Source organism: Symphodus melops (assembly GCF_947650265.1).
Source record: "Symphodus melops genome assembly, chromosome: 2".
Classification (NCBI taxonomy): domain Eukaryota; kingdom Metazoa; phylum Chordata; class Actinopteri; order Labriformes; family Labridae; genus Symphodus; species Symphodus melops.
The window spans coordinates 21238425-21260986 of NC_136692.1; the positions used below are offsets into that span (position 1 = coordinate 21238425).

The 22562-nt window shown below is 39.2% G+C and overlaps 1 protein-coding gene across 2 annotated transcripts; it reads right to left on the reverse strand.

The window, feature by feature from the left end:
• Nucleotides 1–134: 134 nt before the first annotated feature.
• krt222 (keratin 222) lies at nt 135–22297 on the reverse strand. 2 transcript variants are annotated; one of them, XM_079337790.1, is made up of 11 exons: nt 22242–22297; nt 20012–20200; nt 19568–19771; nt 16694–16776; nt 14552–14705; nt 13149–13454; nt 10833–10958; nt 9951–10171; nt 5859–6079; nt 5660–5762; nt 135–2572 (listed from the first exon to the last, which is right to left on the reverse strand). In XM_079337790.1, exons 3-11 carry the CDS (start codon nt 19763–19765, stop codon nt 2359–2361), a joined length of 1626 nt encoding a protein of 541 aa, XP_079193916.1. In that variant the 5' UTR covers nt 19766–19771; nt 20012–20200; nt 22242–22297; the 3' UTR covers nt 135–2358. The 2 variants fall into 2 exon arrangements, with proteins under 2 accessions (XP_079193916.1, XP_079193915.1); XM_079337789.1 differs by lacking the exon at nt 22242–22297 and having other exon boundaries at nt 20012–20259.
• Nucleotides 22298–22562: the final 265 nt, after the last annotated feature.

Below are 22562 nucleotides of genomic sequence, written 5' to 3' on the forward strand. Positions count from 1 at the left end.
TGCTTATTTATTATGTCAGAGACAGAGAGACAGGAACTGGAAAATGTGACCGAGACAACCCAGACAGCTTTAACGCCTATGCACATATAACCGAGACACTATTATAGCAACTCAAAGACACACAGACGCAATAATCTGCACACATTTCTTTCTTTATTTGAAATAAAGATAAACGCATAATGCTTCATTCTTAAGTTAAAGCGCTCCCAAAAAAAAGAGTTTGCTTCATGAAGCAAAATAAAACCAAGCACAGAACTGCATAGATAATATCTTCAAATACTCTCAACTTGTTCTGAGGCACCTAAATGCAATGCACAATGGTCATTTTATCAGGCTTAGTATCTTTGGTGCCAACTCAAAACTGAATAGCATAAAAACTCTTTATCTAAGGTGTAACAGACAGCATGTGCTAAACAACCAGAGTTGAGTATTGACGCCACACTGCAAATTTTAACTATTTACAAATACTGCCCTCGTCTGGTTAAGACAGGGTACTTAAATTCTCTGAGACACAGCAAGTGTGAAGGGCCTCACTTATGTAAAGATCACAGTGAGCAGTACTTTTTAAGATAATTGTGAACCGGAGCCAGTATCAGTTTGAAATGATTGATATTTTTACAACATAGACAATGACAAAGTGCACACGTTTTGGAAATCTCTCAGTGCTGATGTTCTTCTAAGTGCTGTGCGTGTGTACAGTGCAAGCTTTTGAGAACTTTAAACTTTTAAATACGTTCACTCTGCCTACATCAATGGTTATTATGGCTGTTGACCAAGAGAAAATTACAGTAATTGAGTAAAAAAAAAAAAAAAACATACAGTATAACATCAATATTCTTTTGTTTCAATTAATTTTCCATTGATGGCTCTAAGTGTGATAATAATTAAAGGTAATGTGCTTCCATTTTCACTTTAATATATCAATGAATGGATAATCCCCTCAAGGTGCCAATTATCAGTAATTAACCGATGGCATGAAGGTGTCATTAGTTCCAAAGTATAGGCACCATCGCACCAATTTCAAGTTGGTCACTTGCTCTAAATAAAAAGTTTTTTTGAAGCCCGAGCGCTGATAATCTGGAAACGCCTGAGGGTTGGACAAATACCTGACGAGTCATTAAAATTCCACAAGGTTCTAATGCAAACAGGAACATTGTTCTTTACGTCTGTGAATAATACACATTTTAAATACCGCTTAGCAAGTGAAGATATATTATTGTTTAGCGCATAAAAACATGAGCCAGAAAGCTGATGGTAATGCTAGCAAGAGATTTAAAGTCAGTTACCTTGTATATGAACAACAACAACAAACAAAACAGTAAATATAGCATGACAATATGTTTCACAACATGACTACCAAGCTATTCAATCTTCTCACTTATCGTAAATAACTCTAAATATATTTTCATGAGCAAATTTTGGCCATGTGTACTATTGGCTGCATCTTAGATACAACTACAATTACAATGCCGGCGCATTTATTGAAATCATTTTGCTTATATTTCTACAGTAACTTGATTTGTGTGTGACCATTATATGGATTAAAACATATTGGCAGCCAATGGGAATCATGTTGTTACCAGGACCATGGTATAATGTAAATAAATAAATAAAGCTTCATAGATACAAAATCCCAAGAAAGAAATGCAATTAGATTTTTTTAAGTACAGAAAAATAATGAAAGACTGTATGTTAGACTGAGCCACTCTTTGTTTTCAAGATTATTTTTCATGCTTTTCTTTTTTAGTAGTTGTGGTTTCTATTGATATACAGAATAATAGGTAGGTCTGAGCTGCTATCATATAGCAAAATTAGCATAAGGCAAACTGAAGAGATGAAATACAGTTGCTTTAAAAAAAAAAAGTCCACCCCAGCCCATGTCCATTTCTTAACTCAAAGAGCCTCATCAACATTGTACAGTCTTTTTACTAGTTATTTGAAGAACAGCTGTATTTAAGCAAGTTGTTTTACAAATAAAAACATTATTGAGACTACTGTACTGTTGTATCTAGAATGATAATGACGCTGTTCTCATATCATTTGGTGTTGTCTGTAACATGGGTCTGTTATATTTGATTTATTATTGGCACTATGAGAATGGCCCCATTATATCAGCTAAAGGCTGCTAGATGATGATCCTCCTGTCAAGGTTTAAGGATAAACATCTCATCATAAATCATCATTTGGTATGCAATGTTCAATGAATGCTGTCATTGTAAATTCATATAAAGTGTATTGATATAGATGGATGGGTATATCTCAGCAGTCAATGACACATTTCTGTGGCTCCAACATTACTAGTGTTACCAGAAACAGCTGCACACTGTTTTTTTTGTCTCGTGCGACCCAGAGACAGGGTTACGGTGTGATAGAGGGGATGCTGCGAGATCGCTTCATAATGAGACGCACCTCCACGTCAGGGAGGCTGTCCTGTTTCGTCTGGGCACACCCCTCATCTGCTGCAGCCATGTGCAGGTCGAAACGCAGAGATACAGACTTCTTTCGCAGCTTGGGGTTCCCTCTGAAGAAGGAGCCCTCCCACTGCTTAATCACTTTATCAATCTTCTCCGTCCTGGAGGAAAATGAGTAAAATTCAAGGGAATAAAAGACAAAATCATGAAAATGATATATGTCACATTATATGTTATTAGTCTAGACAGATTTGATGTTTTTTATCTGCTAATTTATCAAACATGTACAATTTTGTTTAACCCCAATTCCTTAAAAGTTTTAACTGAGATATTCAAAGTTGTTGTAAAATGGTATCCTCATTTTGAATTTGATGCCAGCAACATGTTTCTAAAAAGTCCGGGTCACCTCTCTGCTGCAACACTTTTTCTTTAACAACACATTGCAAGCACTTAGAGAACTTCTCAGAAGTATTTCTCTCATTTTGAAAGAGGAATGTTTGATCATCTTTTGCTTAATGTGGATGTCCAACAGTTCAGGGGGGCTTTTGTCTAAATTTACTACATTATTCTCCAAACATTTTGAATGGGTGACAAGTCGCGACTGCAGGCGGGCAATGTATCACCTGGACTCTATGGAACCATGCTGCTGTAATACATCCAGACTGTGGTTTGGAAATACCTTTCTGAAATAAGGAAGGTGTCCCTGAAAAAAAAACTCTAGAATGCAAAGCCAGTATGTATTGTTCAGCAAAAACATAACAAAGACAGTGTAGACATCTCTTTATGTAAAGTGTCTTGAAATAACATTGATTATCAAATTTCAGCTGTACAAATAAAGATTAATTGATTGGTTGGCTAACAAGTCAGCTGGTCCCTCTCCTTGTAAGACCAGAAAATAGAGCATCCAGGATTCCAAACCATAAATTTAAATTTTGACTAGACAAACCTCAGCACATTTCTCCACCTCGCCTCAGTCCATTTTTAATTAATCCTGCCACATAGAAGGTGACAGCCTTTCTGAATGCTAATGTGCAGTTCTTTGTTTCCCTAAATGCAAAGCATGAAATCTTTTAATGATATCCTGTCGATGACTAAATCCAGAATCTTCTAAATTACATGTTAAAAACATTCTTTAACAGTTGCCACACAGTTTTTAGCTGACCTATGAACTCCAAAACTTCTTCCAGAGAGATTCAGTCTGGTATGCTCGTTTTACTCAAGTGATTGCCAGGAAATGTTACAACTGTGAAATGGTCAGTTAGGGGATATTTTATGAATTATGTTTCCAACAGATGTCATTTAATTCTATGAGAGATGGACACTTTCACAACAAAAAATTATTTCAATGATAGACATTTGCTGCAAAGTAACACAAGGGGGCAGCAAAGGAGTGCACTTTCTATACCCTATATTTAACCTGGCTTAGGAACTAGTGTGTGACCTGGTGTAAGAACTAGAGTGTGACCAGGTTTAGGAACTGGTGTGTGACTTGTCATAGCTAATACACTAATGAAACCCTTCTTTGAATTCACTGAAAATTAGTCTAGGCTTAGAGTAAACTCGATTAGAATTTGGTCCCTGGGTCTTAAAAAACAAATGAAATTCAAAATAATGCAAATTACTGTCTGATATAATGTACAAATGCAAACTTATTTTTGGCTCAAGCTGAAGAGACCAGCAGTGTATTTACAGGGTCATTATTATATAAATAATAAGGTTGTTCAAAAGACTTAAAGAGAAATGTGGCTGCAAGATGTACAATGTTTGTGCATTAGCTTGTTAGATGATGGGCTAGAGAAGATGTCTAATGAACTGACAATAGCACATTATTCAGCAAAAGAGAATAGGCCTTTAGCTAATGCAGGAGATGTTAACTATCCTCTCTTTTAAAAGACAAATAATTGTGTTGGTGTTGTTGACAATCACTTTGTAAATCTCCATAAACCGTTTATGTTTCCTAAAATTAGCAGCACTGCTGTATATTCACTTCTGTGTTTTATTCTTCTACAGTATGAAAAGTATAAGAGTATAAGTCTGTATAAGATAATCGAACAGTGACCTGAAATATTATTCATAAAGAATCTGCATCACAAATTGGTTTAGGGAAACACAGTCAACATGGTTCAAGGAGTCAACTCAGTTCTTTGGCAAAACTTGAGATGAGATTTTAAAAGTAAGTTTTAATATCGTTCAATAAAGCATGCTAGCTACCGTTAGCCTGAGGGCATTAATATTTCATGTAGCTACAGTGAAGCCCCTTCAGCATCTCTATCTCCCCGTTGTCTGCTCTTTCCTATTGTCTGTTGAGGTTGTGTTCAGGACTTACTGACTAAATCATCAAAACCTTTAAATCTCACACATCAAGCATGTTTATCATCATTTATGGAGAAGACCAGTAAGGTCCAAGACTAGATTTTTTGTCGGATTTATCAGATTTTTGAATGTTTTATAATCATGAGAAAAACTTATGCAGTCCACGACAAAACTGGTTCCATCTGTTCTTAGAGATGGTGCTACATTGTGCAATAAAGAAAGATTTGTACCCATTTTAATCATATAATTGGGGGTACTGCTTCAGGGCAGTGGCAGCAATTATTAAGGATGGATACAAGGCTTGCCAACCAAGTCCCTTGACACTTGTATAGAGTAAGTTAAACCATCACTGCCTAAAGACAGAGTAAATATTCTGGCATAGTGGCTGTGTGAAGCTCTGTGTGGAGATGTTGGCATGTGTGTAAGTAGTTTTTAGATGTGTATGTTGTTGGCAACACAAAAAATGTTTGCCCTGTCTCATCAAACAATGGCAGCTGCCACGCCCTGAAGACTCCACACCCCGCGGGTATCTCCACATGAAACGCTAAGCTTGAGTTAATTATGGGAACCTGGGCAATTAACTAAATGTTTTCTGCCCTCTCTAACTGGTTGAACCTGAAAACATAATACCTTTTGATCGTTTGTCTGCTGGACTAGACGTCGCCAGGGTGGAGAAAACAGAACGTTTGTCATTAAAGAGTAATGAGTCAATAAAATCCTCCCTCAGTCAAAGTTATCAGGTGTGAAGGTGTCAGACGATTAAGCTAGCATTAAGCTATGTTCCTTCATGGAAAAGGCATTTATCTTTGTTATGAAGAACATTTGGCCTCTAAGTAATGCTATTAGTGCTTGCTACTAGATAATGCCTACTTTCCAGTAAGAACAGCAACGGTGCTGACTGCAGGTCAATGGGGGCCAAAAAGGTCGATACTCACTCGATGGTGCCGTGACCCTCTGCACTCTCGCGCACCACATTGCCCTGAAGAATCTCCTGAGTCTTCACAGTGGAGATTGGCAAGTCTTTATCTTGCTCTGGCTCTGTGAGAACACATTATTGACAAGTCATTATGAGATGTAACTGTAGTAAGATTGTGTGTGTGTGTGTGTGTGTGTGTGTGTGTGTGTGTGTATTACCTGTGAGTATCACAAGGCTTTGCTGTCTGTGCAGTATGCTTTTCTTCAGCTCATTGTCTACTGGGAGAAGTGACGGTATCACAGGTAATGGCTCAGACTTTGGTTCGTCCGGAGTAACAGCGGGGTCGCTAAAGCCGTTGTCCAGACAGCTTTCCTTCTGATCCTCCACATAAGATCTCCAGGGCTGCAAACTCATTGGCCGTACATTATGACCCATGTACCTGTTTACCGATTTAAATAGATAAAACGAAAGTTATATTTTCTGCAAAATATATGCTTCTTCACTTTCTTTCTAGTCCGGGCTGCATGATGTAAATTAAATAATAGCAAGGAGTCAGTTAGCTTAGCTAAGCATGAACACATAAAACAGTAAAATATGCTAACCTGTCTAAGTTGGAAAAACAAGAGTAAGATTCAACCAGCGTATCTAAAGCACCGTATCAACATCTTTTTCAATCAATGCCTGTCTTGAATTTGTATTGGGGTTTTTTCCATTGAACATTTGAACAAAGACTGTAGGGCAATGTAAAATCATATGAGTCTGCATAATATTGATTTTAAGCAAATAGAGAGCGTAAAGACCATAAAGAGCATTTACCAGACCCAAAGAGCTGGACAACAGAAGTTAACAACATGGTAAAAAAACAGCTCTGGGCTGCAGCAGTGTTTAAAGACAAGTTAATGGACAAGAAAGTGTCAACAGTTCATCTTGCTCACCACTTCACCTTCACTTCATGTTCAGTTTGATTTAGGAAGATTAAAACGTTATCTGCTGTTTTTGACGCAGTTGCAGATGCAGAAAATTCTATATTTAAAAAAATGTGTCAATAAATGTTCTTGATAAGTAGCTGTTTATTACATGGGATAATGTACATCTATTAGGTCATTATGTGAAACTAAACCCTAAGAGGAAGAGACAACAAGGATAAGCTAATTGTCTAATTACCAAAAAGACATGCTTATTAGCCAGAAAGCTAATATGAGCTTATCCCACACTGGCTGCAGGTTTGCATTCAGTCGATGAATATGAGACTGGCTTTTATTTTCTCATGGAATTCTGGGCTGAAGAGAACGTTGACATGTGGTACAGCCACAAAATGTCTCACTAAGCCTTTGACATGATGCTTAATTCCCAAGATTGTTTAAAGGCATTTTATGGCAAATAGCTGGAATAGGGTGGAAGTCAAACCTCAGGGCTGATGCAACATGGACTCAGCCTCTAAATGTGGAGCACACACCAACTGAAACCCTTTAAACCATCCTGTTAGCTAACACACTGGAAACTGCTTTTGAGCAGCAATTCAAAACAACAAGCAGAGTTAGAAGTAAATTTTATTGGCCAATTTGAATTTATGATAACGGTAATTGAATAAAAAAAATATTTTCACGAAAAGCAAGGTGACAAACAATCATTAGTAACTTGAGCTGCTCCAAATCCAAAAAGTGACTGCTGATAGAGATGTTTTATTAGATGAGTTCCAGCCACCATACTGATCTCCTCTGTTGAGTAAAAGTCTCTATAAGTTCTGTAACTTAAATATTTGATCAGTATCATCTCAAAGTCTTGTTCTTAAAATACACAACTTGATTAAACAAATCTAACTAGGCCTTTAGAGGCCACACTTTTGGAACTAAATTATCCATTTTATATGCTGGCTTACATGCTCTATGTCTCACTACACTCCATAGAACTGCTGTGTAGCCGGACCACCCACATCTACTGCATCAGATTGAGCTCATATGATGTCTGCATCGCATCAGTGGAATTACTCAACAGAGATGGGTGTCTCATGTTTAACTTTATGATGAAACCAACTGGGCTGCCAAGGGTGTGTCAGGGATGCTCCAATACAAGCAGTCTAACGAGATTATTTGCTGGCAATTGTGCTATGGATGACTTGTGGATAGAAGGAGACTAGAAAAAAAAGTGTGATGTTGCTGCTCCACCTGCCAACAAGGTGCTCAGGTAACGAGGAAATTATTAAAAACATGTTGCAACACTAGCAGACTTACTGGAAGAGTCTGCACTTTTATTCAACCAACACACAGCAGTTGAGGTCCTGAAAGGATGGACACTAAAGACTCTGAGGATTCCTTGATATCCCTCTCATGCCCAGATGTTGAAGCTTTTGTGAAAAATCCGATAATGTTGAAAGGGTTGCTATGGGATGTGGTTTGAAGATCCCTGTCCAGCCTAAGATAAATTGCATTAACCTTGTGACTTTTATGTTAAAAAAAATGTCAACGCAACCAATGCTTCGATTCATGACCAAATCACTGCAGAACAAATGTTTTTTGGAAACCTTAGCAGTAGGCCGACTTGGCATGTTTTGAATTCAAATCAATATACATGCACTATTTACACTAAAGGTTCAGAAACAATGTTATTGGAACATTAAGGTACAAGATGAGTGATTATTTGGAAACTAATGGACATTAATATGAGCAGTGTCGTTATTGGGGTTGGATACTTGATTAGAAATGGAGTGTATCCCTATTAAACTGCTTGATAGCAGACAATCGCCACAGAAGACAAATTGTCTCATTTTTGTCATCTTCACCTATTGTTTCTGTTAACTTTCCAATTACTGCAGTGACATGTCAACATGTTGCCTGGTTGTTGGATTATGTCTCAGATATAGGCTGACAATATCATTAATGCCAAGGAGCAAATAGGATAATGCTAATAAGTCTGAAGAAGAGCTGCGCTCGAAACGTCACTCACAGGATGAGCTTAAAATAAATGCACGAAAAACACAAACAGTAGGTTTGTGTTACGACCTACTTCAGTGCGGCAAACACTGGTGCCACCAAACTTAAATGAACAGCTCTGGAGGGAACCTTTGCCTGCCATTTTGTGTGACCAGTGCAGGCTGATATTTGTGGGTTTGTGGTAAAAATTGAAGCGTCCCAATTTGGATGTTTGAAAATATGGTCAGCTTATTTTATAATGCTGATTAGTTTGAATCACAAATACAAACAGATTTATTTTTTTTGCACAACCTGAATGTTTAAAAGACAACACAAAGGTAATTGTGCACAGACCTTTCAGTGTATTGTGTGTTCCTTTTTGTAAATCTGCAGACCAAACCCAGTAACCTTAAGAGTTTGATGTGTGCAGAACTGCAGATGCTTCAGTCGTTCAGGAAAGCTCTCATGTCTTTTTCTGTCACACAGCCCTATTGAGCAACTGCTTGCTACTGAGTCACCACCCTTCTCAAACAACCAATGCAAATTTCAAATGCCATGTTGTGTCTCTCTTTGCATACATGACATCAGTCAATCAATCATGTCATATCATGAATGAAAAGCATCTGTAGACAAACTAATAAGGAATGGCAAAGGCGGCACTATCTGTCTGTCTGCAATGTCTGCGAGAGTCGTAAAATCAAATGACTGTACTTTTCTCAAACTATAAACTGACAATCATATGTTTGTTGTAGCCAATGTATCAGATCATAATTAAAGATGACGTCAAAAGAATGGTGTATGATCGAATAAAAACTGACTGTCTCTGGTAGGCAATAATGAAAGAGACAAGATGAAGACAGGCAGATCGTCTGGCTTCTATCATGTTGTCTGATACAGCAGACGGATGGTTCGGCTATTAATCCAATAGGCTCTGTAATTATGATGTCATGCTGTACTTGACTTGAGTCTCAACCTGCAATTATTGGGGATTTTCAATTTCTACTTGACTTATTTTTCTTAATCCAGAAAGAAAACTGTTGGCTTTGGCCACACATGACTCATCAAATAGTTTGACAGCTACATAAAGGAAAAGATTACGAAATAATATTTTTAATCTTTAAGTGCAAGGGAAAACTCTTTAATTCATGTCAGTAAAAGTGAGTGAAACGTCTGTTTTCTTAGATAAATATCTTTCAGAACTGATGCATACCACTAATAATTCTGTAACAGTTACTGTTCTGTTTTATGTTTTGTAGCTTAAACTAATCCAATCCACCAGTAATTATTCAAACAGAAAATAAAACCAGCTCCCTGGTTAAACCACAGAAAAAACCCCCAACTGAACAATTACTTCCTGTTTCCTCCAAGGATTCCATGCCACTCCTATCCTTTTGTCCCTACCTGCCCTCTTCACGATCCAGCAGACGACGATAAGTGGCAATTTCTTGCTCCAATCTCATTTTTGTGTTGAGGAGCTGGCTGTGTCGCTGGCGCTGGGTGGCCAATCCGTTTCTCACCTGCTCCAATTCACTCTCTAGCCCAGTGATCACCTGGGAAAGGTCCTGCAGCTGGCTGGAGTACATCTGCTGGGTGTTCTGTAGGGAGCCCTCCAGGCCTTTCTCCTGAAGAAGAAAAAAGAGCCAAGTGGGTACCATGATACTGACCACAAATGTTTAAGTCCTAATATAAGACACTTTGTCTGGTATTATCCAGTGTTGGTGACTTCCTTAATGAAAAGAAAAACAAGACCCTTCAGTAATATGTGAATACGTTTTAATGGTAATTTCCATTCAAATGTTAAGTTCTTTACAAGCCACGATTCTGTTTTACTGGTAACACATGAGGGTTTCATAAACACCTGAAACAATTATTTGAAAAAAACTATATGGTGCCATTTGTTTGGAATAAATGAAAAACCAGTTTCCCCAAGACCATGGTATAACATGTCTTAAATCACATCTTATGATTTCATTTTCTTTTAACTCTAAGGGGCCCAAAGGGAAACAATGACTAAATCGAAGGCATGTGCTGTGAAAAAGATTTTAAAAAATGGTTTTGAAAAAATGAAAACCATTTAGTTTACAATGAACAGAATAAAACATACAGACAGTTAATTTCCCCACCTGTCATAACAGTATGCTTCTAACATGTATATCTTCTGTTTCAAAATACTATGATTACAAAATCTAGAAAAATCAACACACGCAATCTACCATTTGCCATCATATAGGCGTCATGCAATGTGACAGTATTTGAGTTTATCTGTAACGAGTGTTTCCTCACCAGGGCATGTAGGGTCTCTATCTCCACCTGTAGGGAGTGCCACTGCCTCCTGGCCTCTGCGAGCTCGGCCCGGGCTTCCCTCAGGGCAGCGCTGCCAAAGTTCACCTGCGCCCATGCTGCCTCCTCCTGAGTGAGATGACAGAAATCAGACATCATGACTGGATTATGAACATCAAAATCATCCAAGCTGCCCAAGTATCAGCAAATACACACAGCCAAACAACACACTTGAAGCCATATGTAATTCAGAAGGGAGAGAGTCTTTGTCTGGACCAAATAAATGTTTGACCTGTGAATGTGCTGTACAGTAGCTGATTGCATGTGGCTTATTGGGATGAATAATTTGCAAAAGGTTAATAAACAACAACAGGCTTCATTAAAAGCTACAACTATCTAAAATGTGGCCACACATCTTGTGCACAACAACTCTTTCCCATTGGCACTCAGTGAGAAAGTGGCTGATAGTTTGTTTCATTTGAAAAGTAAACACAAAGCAGAGCAGACATCCAGGCATGTGTGCACACAAAGCTTCACCAGCTGTGTTGACACAATGTACAGCTGTTAGACGTTTCACAGCAACCTTCAAAAATGGGGAAGCGAGAAGCTGACTCATTGTCATATTTGTACATATGATAATATTTAACATTAGATCATATTTACATCATACTCAAACAAAAAAATCCTTAAAGCAATGAGTAATGGCAAATATTTAAATGTTTTCATTCAATACTTTGGATATTTGAAAGTACATAAGAAGTAGCAGTGACATGTCACATCTTGGAGAAGTTATTGTAACAAATGTCTCCTGACAGTAGATATTTTACCACAAAGCATTTCATAATTTCAACAGTCAAGTTTAAACTAACTTTAAATTCTCTATTTTCCGATGGATGCTGTATGCTGTATTAATGATATATTCGTTGATCAATTTTTTTCAGTTTAAAATCTTCGATGTTCAAAGTAACAAATGACTCTAGCAGTCAACAAAGTGTAGAGGAATAAAGAGAGAAAGATGTGTCTTTTACTTATTTAGTGAAGGATAATTGTAAATAAGTATCAAATGTAAAGTATCTCTATATCTACAGAAAGTGTGCTTATGTAGCTGTAGCTGTATTATTTAGCTGTAGCTCTGTTTCTATAACAAGCTGATATAAAAGAAAGATTTTTACTGTGAAATCATAAGGCAACCAGAGGATTCTTTTCACCACCATCAAGCAACATTTGTTCTGTTTGAATTGTATCGTGGGCTTGTTTTAAAAAGCACAATGGCACACACAAGGTCGACATACACATGAGAGCAGAGGAAGAGGAATATAACACAACACAGAATTTAAAAAAATACATACAAAAACAACTCTTGCAGAAGTTGCACGAGAAAGGTAATGCATTTAACACATTTCAGACCGACTCAGACCTACAGGAAGTAAATCGAAAGTTCAACAGAACTTATGTATCTGTTTATAAAAATACCCAGAAGTCATATTTAATCTTACAGGGGTCAATGAAAATGATAATTGATGACGTGAATTTGGTACCTGCATCAGAGGTTTGGTTCTTAGTAAGCAATGCAACTCACAACAGACAAGTTTTCCCCTTTAAAATGCTATACAACTCTATAGAGAGGATCATATTATTGTCAATACAAACATCAGGCTTTGTTAGTTATGAACATCAGGCAAGGCTAAAGGTTGCAGCATTGTGTTTACCCTTTCACCTTTACCAGACAAACAAAGCTACACACAAGCATTTTTCTAAATGTGCACAATTTTAGCACTGTCAGAACACAGTCATTGTGTTGTGGCACAGGAACACCAGGGTAATAAAAGGCTCCATATTGGCTCTTCCCCATGATTACAAAAAACCCCAACAAAAAACAGGACTGTTAGGCTGAGAGCTTCAACTTCAAAATAAAAAGGCCTGCTACACACATAAAGGAAAAACACATCTGCATTGTATAATATAATGGTTAGCTTTGTTGTGTGGCTAATACATGTTTAATGTAGATCAGGATGCACTCAGAAAAGTTAACTCTGGCACGGTACTGCATATGTGTGTGACAGCAAAAAAAGGTGAAATGAGGAGACATTTACACAAAACATACACAAACCTCAAAGAAGGGAGAGGCAAGATGAGTCCAAAGCATACAGCCTTTCATCACAGTCAACACACGCTGTGGCATTTGTTTTAACTCCAGCCAAAAACAAACAGAAGTCTGCCTCGTCTATGGGATGGCTTGGAGTTGGTCTTGAGGGTGTGTCTGGCTGGCAGTCAGCCAGGATGTCATAAGAGACATAAAAGTGAAGTGTGGATGCGTACCTCAGTGAGAGCTCCTCCGTGTTTTGTGGATGCTGCTGTTGCTGCTCCAGAGCTGCTAGGCCCAACAGAGCCCGAGACCCGATTTGAAACGGAGCCCAGGTTGAGGTGTCTCTCTCCCAGGCCGGGGAGTTTGCTCTGGTCGCACTGCGTTCTGATTCTGTCGAGGAGCTGAGTGAGCTCCATCCCTGTGCCATCCTCCTTCTCCCCTCCTCCTCCTGCTGCTGTGGCTGCTACTGCTGCTGCTGTGGCTGTCTCTAAAAGAGCATCGCAGGACCCGGCCCGCTGCAGCTGTAGAGCCCGGGCTGCCTGCAAACAGCCAACCAAGGGGAGCAAATGGGGACGGAGTGGGAGGGGGACGGAGAGATGGAGTGAAAAAGGCAGAGGGAGGGTGAGATGAGAAGATGGAAAGAGAGAAAAAAACAAGAGAAACACATGTTAAAAAAACAGGGAAATAAGACATGTCTTTGTCATGTCTTTGTCTCGACGTCTTTGTGAGCGTGCATGACAGTGTGTTTTGTTTGTGTGTGTGTGCTTGGAACAGGGCTGAACGTACGTCCAAGCAATGTATATGCAAAGGGAAAAATGATCAGATACTGGGTTCTGTATGTGCAGAAGTGTGAGTGTCTGTGTGTGTTTGTGTCTGGATGCAGGGAAAGACACTGAACTTGAGTGGGGGAGGTATTAGTCAGCAGGAATGAGAGAACAAAGGAGGCAAGACGGGAAGGAGAGAGGAGGTGTGGATGAGGTCAGAAAAGGGGACAAGGAATCATTAGATGTTATAAGGCTTATTGAATGGATAAAAACACATATTAAAACATGCACACACACTCAGAAACATGACTGGAATTGAATGTAAGAGTTACAAATAAAAGCAACCAACGTCTACAGCACATCCAGTACAGACCTGCTGGACAAGTAGGAACTTATTATTTGAATGATAACAAAATAACCATATTTAGACATTAACTTTTTCACATTTAAGATACACTAGTATTGCATTAAAATAATCTAAAATGTTTACTCCCTCTGTGTGCTCAAATGTAGCTCTAGCAAAAGTTCGGTGAGGAAGACTATATTTTCCACGCTTGTTCTATTGTTGCTTCTATTACCATGTCAAATCGCTCCTCCACGCATGCTCACTCATTTTCTTATAATCAGTTGTTCACATCACCTGGTCACATCTATGTAATAGCTCTGCTCCACTCACTCATCGTTAGCCTGTCACACTGCTGCTGTCTTGTTTAAAAATGGCTTTCTCTACCACTTGTTCTTCATGCCATCGTGAACGCTCCACTCTCTGTCGCCACCAAGTCTTCCACAGTAAAAAAAAGGCAGACAAAAGAGTTGCATGGAAACAAAGAGAAAAATAAGTCATGAAAGACGTGTGCTGTACATAAAGTGACCTCAAACTCTTGGTGCATGTCCTGCAGTTCCATCATGGAGTGTCGAAGGTTCGCCTGCAGCATCACACTGCTCTGATCCGCCTCCCTCTTGGATTCTTTGAGCAGAGCCACCTGCTGCTCCAGATGCATGGTGTTTGTCTCTTCCATCTCACATCTATGACAATATCAACAGTCAAGGTAGTTCATTGTTAATCTTTTAATCGTAAGAATAAGAATAAGAGAGAAAAAAAGCGACATTTAAATCGAGTAAAGTATTTGTTCTCTGAAGCGTCTCTATGGGCCAGATTTACTAAGATCTCAATTAAAGAGTACTAAATTGCATGTTCACCGCAAAAGTTTGCACGTTTGGCTTGTGGGCGTTTTGCGGGTGATTTACTAAGAACATTTGCGTGAATGACGTCAGGTGCAAACCTTGTGGAGGCGGTAGTATTTCTGCCAGGCTTTTGCGTGTTCTACTGGTTTACGTCACAGAGAGTTTGGACGGAAAGCGCAAAATAGGTGTTAGTGAGAGGCAAATGAACGTCCAGTATTAAGTAATAGCAAATAAATATGAATATAACAAAAGGAAAAAGTGGCTTATAAGAAAACCTCGGAATTAAACACGGTCCTCTGTGGCACTGGTGCGCACTGTGTGCGCCACTCGTGCCATCGTTGCGCACCAGAAGCTGGTCAGCTCTGTGTCTGATCGAACATAAATCTCATGGCAACAGGTACTGAAGTTGGGGGTACAAGCATGGTGAGCCCTCCATTCAAGCGTCCCAGTGGAGGAGGCTGTAGAGTGAAGAGACGAGCGCGCTCTGGAGAAGCGCTCCGGAGTGCACCAGAGACACGTAACCCGAGAAAATGAAATGCCCAGTTTAAAATGTAATGTTGGCGAGAAGAGGGAAATAGGACGACATAATGTCAATGTTGAAATTCTTTAGAATGCAGACGCTGTGAATGTTCAGTTACAGTTTAATCATGGCGTTTCTTTTAAACTATTATTGAAGCAAGATACAAAATAAATGCATACCATTTCTTTTTTCTGTCATTTAAACATGTTAACACGTCTTTCATTGTGCCTATGTCTCCTCCTAACTGCAGCCTGCAGTGCGTAACACTGGGCTCTTGGATTAGCACGTTCTTTTCTATAGGTGTTAAATTCAGACACCGTCACAACCATCGCAATTTTTTGCCTGGCTTGGTAACTCACATTGCGTGTACTAACTTAACTTATTTACATTTTCTCCTCCCAGTATTTTGCACGCTGAGGCAGAAACGCCTCATTTTGCATTTTCATTAAGGCAAACATACTATTTGGACAATACGTGTTGTTTTGCTCATATGAAAGACGCAATCCTCACTGCACGCTGTTAGTAAATCAGATTGCACATTTTTTGCTGGTGGCATCAAGTTTGCACACGTTTTAATACACGCAAACCTTTAGTAAATCTGGCCCTATGTGTTCGTCAAACTTGTCCACACCCAGTTTAGCTAAATTAAGAAATAGGATGCCAAAGCTAGTGAATGTTTCCTAACTTTTAGTATAAAGGACATAAAAGTCCTTGGGATCTGTAAAGTGTGCCATAAAAAGAGTCCAGAGTCTCACAGACACATTTAGGGAGTCAGGAGACACATCAGGTGGAGCTATAAATACAACAGATGTATTCATTTCAAACTGCTGCATGCAGACTCTGTCCTTCAAGGGTTAATGCCTGACAGTGGACGGGTAGAGACTGTGTGTGAATGTGTGTTAGAGAGCGGTGTCACTGCATCAAAACATAAGTGAAAGTGCTGACATGGCACAAAGCCCGGCCTGGATTTGTATGCAGGTTGGCTCACAGGAACGGGGAATTGGCCCGACTTGAAAAAGCATCCCAGCAGGATGTAAACAGGAAGTATTTGGTTGTTATTCTCTCTGCTTGCACAGTATTTTGTGATGTTTAATGCTTCAGTTATGATAACTCTACATTTATCACACATGGGTAACTGTTTAAATTACAAAAAATATTTATATTTTTCAAACACACAGATAAAAAAAATGTACCAGAACCTGTCATTTGTTTATTTGGACGCTATCATGCCAAATCAACAATGTAACAAACTCCATGGTGTATGGATCGAGGAGTGCTAGATTTTTTAGGAAAACCAAATAAAGCTGACCTGGCCTGGACGGCAGCAGCTCTGGACTTCATGGTGTCCGACTGTAATGCCAGCTTGGCGTTTTCCATCAGTAGTTTACCAACCTGAATAAAATACATACAATAACAGGTAATTAAATCAAAGAATAAGCAATTTAACCGCTGTAAAAGTTCATTTCAGACATACAATACTTTTCTGTCCTACAGTTAAAAGAGAATTTAAAAAAAATACATAAATAGAGATCAGACCAAAGCAAGTGTCCATCCCTTCCCTTCCCTCCTCTTCTCCTGCTTTTGCTCAAAAGTCAAACAAATAAAACCCACAGTTTTCACTCTGCAGGTAGCGGAGCATTTAAAAATATATCAGCAGAAAATAAGTAGAAAGGGTTTTGCAAGACAAGAATATCAGGGCTGTCTGTAATGTAGGTCAAATCTTGTATAGTTACTGCCTAGTACAAACAGTTATTTGAACAAAATATTGTGGATTTTATGATACATATTTTGTATAACATTTTTTTGGGTGCAGTTGTGCCTTTATTGGAGAGATAGCACAGTGGGTATAGTAAAAAATCAGTTGGAGAGAGAGAGAGAGAGAGAGAGAGAGAGAGAGAGACAGAGAGAGAGAGTGGGGAATGAAGTGTGGGAAAGCGACACAGGTTGAACTTAACCCTGCTTGGAGGGCCGCAGCCTCTACACATGGGGCCCACTCACCAACCACGACACCATCAGCACTCAAACTTTCTATAAACAGCAGGTCACATGGTTTCAATTGAAAATCGAACAAACTTTTGCCTTCCAAAAATATATATGTGTGAAATGATAGCAGACACAGCACGTGAACTAAACATACAAAGGGGAAAGCGTTACAGCCATTTCTAATTTCTCTAGTTTCCCATGAGAGCTGACATGACTTTTTAAAAGTTTAACTATAAAGAAGGTTTTCTCAGTTGTGTAGACTAAAGAGCTGTCTGAATAAATGTATTATTATGTTTAAATGGATAAATCAGAGCACAAAAAGGTTGTTCCATGTCTTTTATCACACACAAAAAAGAAGTTAACACACCCTTATGTCACTTTGTTTTCTGAGCATTGCAACACTTTCAGAACACGACCCACCTATGTTGTAAGGAAGCCAAAGAGCACACAGAATATTCCATAACATTTATACCATAAACATTTGAATACCTTCATTGTGTGGATGTTTCAGTACACCTTCCCATTTCTGACTCCTTTGTGATGAGTCAATCAGAGCTCTGAAAAGATCTTCTTCTTAATAATGTCTTACTCATCACAACACCTGTGTTGTAAATGAAAAGATCATATAAAGCAGTGCTTAAGAGTAATCCTATATGTGAACATGAATGCACTTACTGGATCAGCTTACAAAGAGGCGAGCAGAGACTGCTCTTATGTCTGTTATAGTCATGGAAACACAAGCCAAACTTTGGAGAAGAGCTGGGTAAAGTGAACAACAACAACAAACAGCAAGTCATTAGAATGTCTGCCAGGGAAACCTACTCATGCAGAAAGAAAGGCCAGTTGTAAACCATTAAGAGGAGTCATGTGAGCTCACCGTACCTGGTGGCGTTAATGTTCAACAGAGAGGAATAGCCTTCAAAGTCATAATGAGTTCCGCATTCTGTGCGTGTGTGAGTGACAGCTGGCATTCTCGCTGTGTTTGAAGACACATTTCTGTTACCGCTCACCTCACCTCACCTCACTGTTGTACAAGTTTTGAAACAAGACAACTAAAAGCAAAGGTCTAAAACAGTGTTTCTTCAAAGTCTTGTTGTTTTTTTTTTGTTTCTTCAACCTAAATGAGAAATTAATTTAGAACATCTAGTTGGATAATCAAGTTTTTAGAAACATATTGGTCAAATAATAAAGATATAAAACAAAAACATTGTTTCATAAAGAAAAGATCTGAATCTGAATTATTTGTCATGCATCCCTTACACTAACAACAACAAACCCTTGAGCACAGTTCTGTAAGAAACATTACTACAAAGGATTAAATGCCACTCAAGTTTACTTTGTCATTTGAGCCCAGTGACATTGGAGAAAAAGTAAATATCTTTGTCCTCTTGTCCACTCTATGAGGACATAATTGATGTCCTTTTGACTCTATAATCAAATATCCTCTTTGTTATTGTTATTTTAATTGAATAAACAAAAAAAAACATGTGAGTTATGACTTCTGGCCAAGTCAAATAACACATAATTATGAATGCAAAAACAAATGTATGTCATGTTTAATCATGAAATTGTACATTTGGTGGATTGTTAACACTTCTTGTGTGTGCCTTAATAAAAAGCAGTAAATCAATCAACATATCAATAAGCAGATTGTCAAAACCAGCTGGAGCTAAAAGACCAAAATGATCATTAAAACACTTTGTTACAACTTATGAAGCCTCCAACCAATATTTAGCCAACATTGACTGCCAGTCAGTGCATCAACATCCAACAATATCTTTGTGAGAGTTTTGGTGCTTTCTATCAACGAAACACACAATATGTTTGCTATCCTCAAACAGGGGTGGCATTATAAGCCTTGACTAAACTTGCTGTTCCTGTTAACACACTGTTCACAATCACATGATGTTGAATGCAGTTGTCACCAACATAATCACCTGAGTCTCTGTTTAGACTGCAGTCATGCTGTTTGATTATACACACCTCCTGTTGTCATTCAGCCAATATGGCCTTGAGCTGATGTCATGGAACATAATCATAAAGCCTGAGAGGAATCCACGGCTGCAGCACATCTACAAACCTATCCATCAGCAAAAAGGATCCTATTCTGGCCAACAGCTCTGCAGCATTGTTAAGTAGTCACAATGATTTGTAATAATAATCTGATGGATAAAAACATTAAAAAAAAGTCATGTCTGACCTGTGCACGGAGCTCCTTGACAGTCTGCTCCTGTAGGGACCAGTCCCAAGAGTGTGAGTCATTTCTGACACCCCAGTCGGCTATTTGAGCCTCAAGCCTCCGGTTGGTGTCCTGCAGCCTGTTCACCTGCTCCAGGAAGCCCTTTAGACGGGCATTCAAACCCCACATGGTGTGACTGGAGTCCTGCAGCAAGTCCATGGAGACCTGAGAGAGCCCACACCCAAATGTTTACTCACACACCGAGCTGATGATGTTTCCATATAGTCAAATAACCTACCACAGCTGGTAGAAGCTATGATGGTAACGACTTACGATGCTTTATCCGTAATGTGCACACAGAAAATATAAAATTAACAACTTTCACAGCAAACAGTCTGCCACCCATTTGAGATCACACGCTGCCAAAGGCGTTTACTAGGTAAATGTTTACCCAAAGATACTCACCTGAGACGACGTGGCCTTAAACGAATAGCGCGCACAGTAAATGTAGTAACAAGCCAGCAGAAGTCTGTCTGTCTGATCGCCTGGTCACACTGAGCCGATCCACCACTCCCCACAGCTTAGTTACATTCTTCTACTTCAGGTCAACACTTTCTCCTTCCCACTGTGTCCCAGGTCATCAGCAGCTGGCCCCTGAGAAAGAGCAGAAGGGCTGCCATTAGACTGCCAGTATCTCCCTGTTTGTGTGTCAGTCTTTGGTCTTAAGGGTCAGCCACGACAGGGATGGTCCGCTCTGTTCCAACTCACTCATGCCCCACTCACTGGCAGCGTGTGGACAAGTGTAGAGCAATGGGGTAAGCACTGGACACTGTGCTTACATCACCAGCACTCTGGGGCCCTTTGTACTCTCTGATCCAGGATTACTGAGGCGCTTTCAAACACACAGCAACACATGCTGTGGAGGGAATGTTCAGGGAGTGATAGGACCAGTGTGTGAGTGAATGTGTATTTAAACAGTACCTTAATTACAGGTGGCCTATACAAGCACTATAATCAGGTTAAATATGTGTGCATTTTGCTCTCAAGTAATACACACTTGTGCAAAGTATGGATCATGATGAATTGCAGTCTTGGGGAGAAAAAAAATGTGCCCACATGAGAGCCTACTAACTTCTATGCACAATATATTTATCAGGTGAACACGTTTTTCCCTCAGGATCAATAAAGTATCTATCTATCTATCTATCTATCTATCTATCTATCTATCTATCTATCTATCTATCTATCTATCTATCTATCTATCTATCTATCTATCTATCTATCTATCTATCTATCTATCTATCTATCTATCTATCTATCTATCGCAGGGGTGTCCAAAGTGCGGCCCGGGGGCCATTTGTGGCCCTTGAGTGGATTTTTTGTGGCCCTTGACTTCAAAATCGAAGAATCAGAAGATTTTGGCCCCAGGCCTCATCAGATGGCATATTTCATTTCTTTTTCATGTTAGCGAGGGAGACCAATAAAAGCCTGACTATTCTTTCCAAAAAATTAGAACACAACAGTTTCTCACTGCAATTAGTTATTGTGTATTTACATTATTTTTGAAGAGGTCAAAGTACAAAAAGTTCCTTCCAATATTTAAAAAAAAAAACCCTGTGGCCCGTGAGCGATTCTAACTCGACAATTTTGGCCCGCAAGAAAAAAAGTTTGGACACCACTGATCTATCGTTATAATTATCTTGTTCCCACAAGTTATCCTTTAACTTGTGTGGTAAGATCACTTGAGTGGTCAGAAGACTAGAAATCCCAGAGAGAAGTCCAATTCATTTACCAACTCAAGTGACCAGCAAGCTGCTAATAGCTGCATATCTAAGGTGATGCCAATGTTTGTTGGCTAGACTAGCTAAGCAGCTATTAAAGTAACTACCATCCTAGCTACCCCCTTCATGGCTCGATGGATTAGTTAAAAACTGGAAGGTCCAACACTTGAATATCACCTCAGAAATCATCTGGTATTTTAGTTTTCAACAACCCTGCAGGTCAGGACAACCTAAAATTAACCCATCCCAAAAAACGGATTTTTCTGTACAACTTATTGAACAAACAGTAGTGACACTGGTGGCCTAGTGTACATGCATTATGTATGGAGGCCAAAGCCCTTCTACTCAAGTAATAAACACTTTGTTTGTGCAAATTATGGTCCAGGGACTCTTCGAAAAAGAATGAAGATAAACACATAGTTCAGTATGTTTAAGTGTCAAAGATACATAAACACCTTGATCTTTTTTAAAATAGGGTTTCACGCTTTAGAAATTCTCACCTTAAGTGTTCCTTTGTCTTTCATTTCTAAGCAGCTACTTTTGAACAAACTTCTTATCTGTCAACTTTTCCATTTGGCAAACAAAGAGGCAGGATGTGGGGATTATTAAAACAGACAACTCAGCCCGCAGATGTATCAGCTACAACCACTGTACAAATATTATCTCAGTGTAGTTTTTACTTTCTTTCTGCAATACAGCAGTGGGGTAGCAAGCTCACTTTTGCCAGAGATTTGGTTTCTTTCCATGTGTAAAGTCAGAGAAAGGAAGATAGGTAGATAAAGAGGAGGAAGGAACAATCCACCATAGGACAATGTACAAAGTGTGGGAACATTTTACATTAAACAATGAAACACACATGCGTGAAACATGCTGACTAACTAGACAGGGCCAGGCAGGACTGTCAGGATACTTACCATCATCACACCACACCCTTTCAGGAAGGTGGCCTCCCGTTGGCAAGAGAGGGCTGATGATGACGCTGTGATTAATAATGTTGTTAGATAAAATCCTGGACACAAAAACAACTGTGAGGGCGTTGCAAGCAGTTCTGTTCTGACTGTCTGGGACAGAGGATTTCTGCTATGACTACAAACAAGGAATGTCATCCAGCCTGTTTTCAGACGTCATTTGCTCCCACATAGATCTGAGGATCCTCCGTCGCACGATATCCGCAGGAGTGTTTGGCCCCTGGAATCATGTAACTGAGGCCTATGGGAAAAAGCAGGTGGTGGCTT

Coding starts and splice junctions, on each gene's coding strand:
- krt222 (XM_079337790.1), bottom strand. CDS start 19,765: ATGGACTTGCTGCAGGACTCCAGTCACACCATGTGGGGTTTGAATGCC. Junction 10,959..13,148: donor ACGGAGGAGCTCTCACTGAG/GTACGCATCCAC, acceptor CATCTCACTCAG/GAGGAGGCAGCATGGGCGCA. Junction 10,172..10,832: donor TAGAGACCCTACATGCCCTG/GTGAGGAAACAC, acceptor TTTCTTCTTCAG/GAGAAAGGCCTGGAGGGCTC.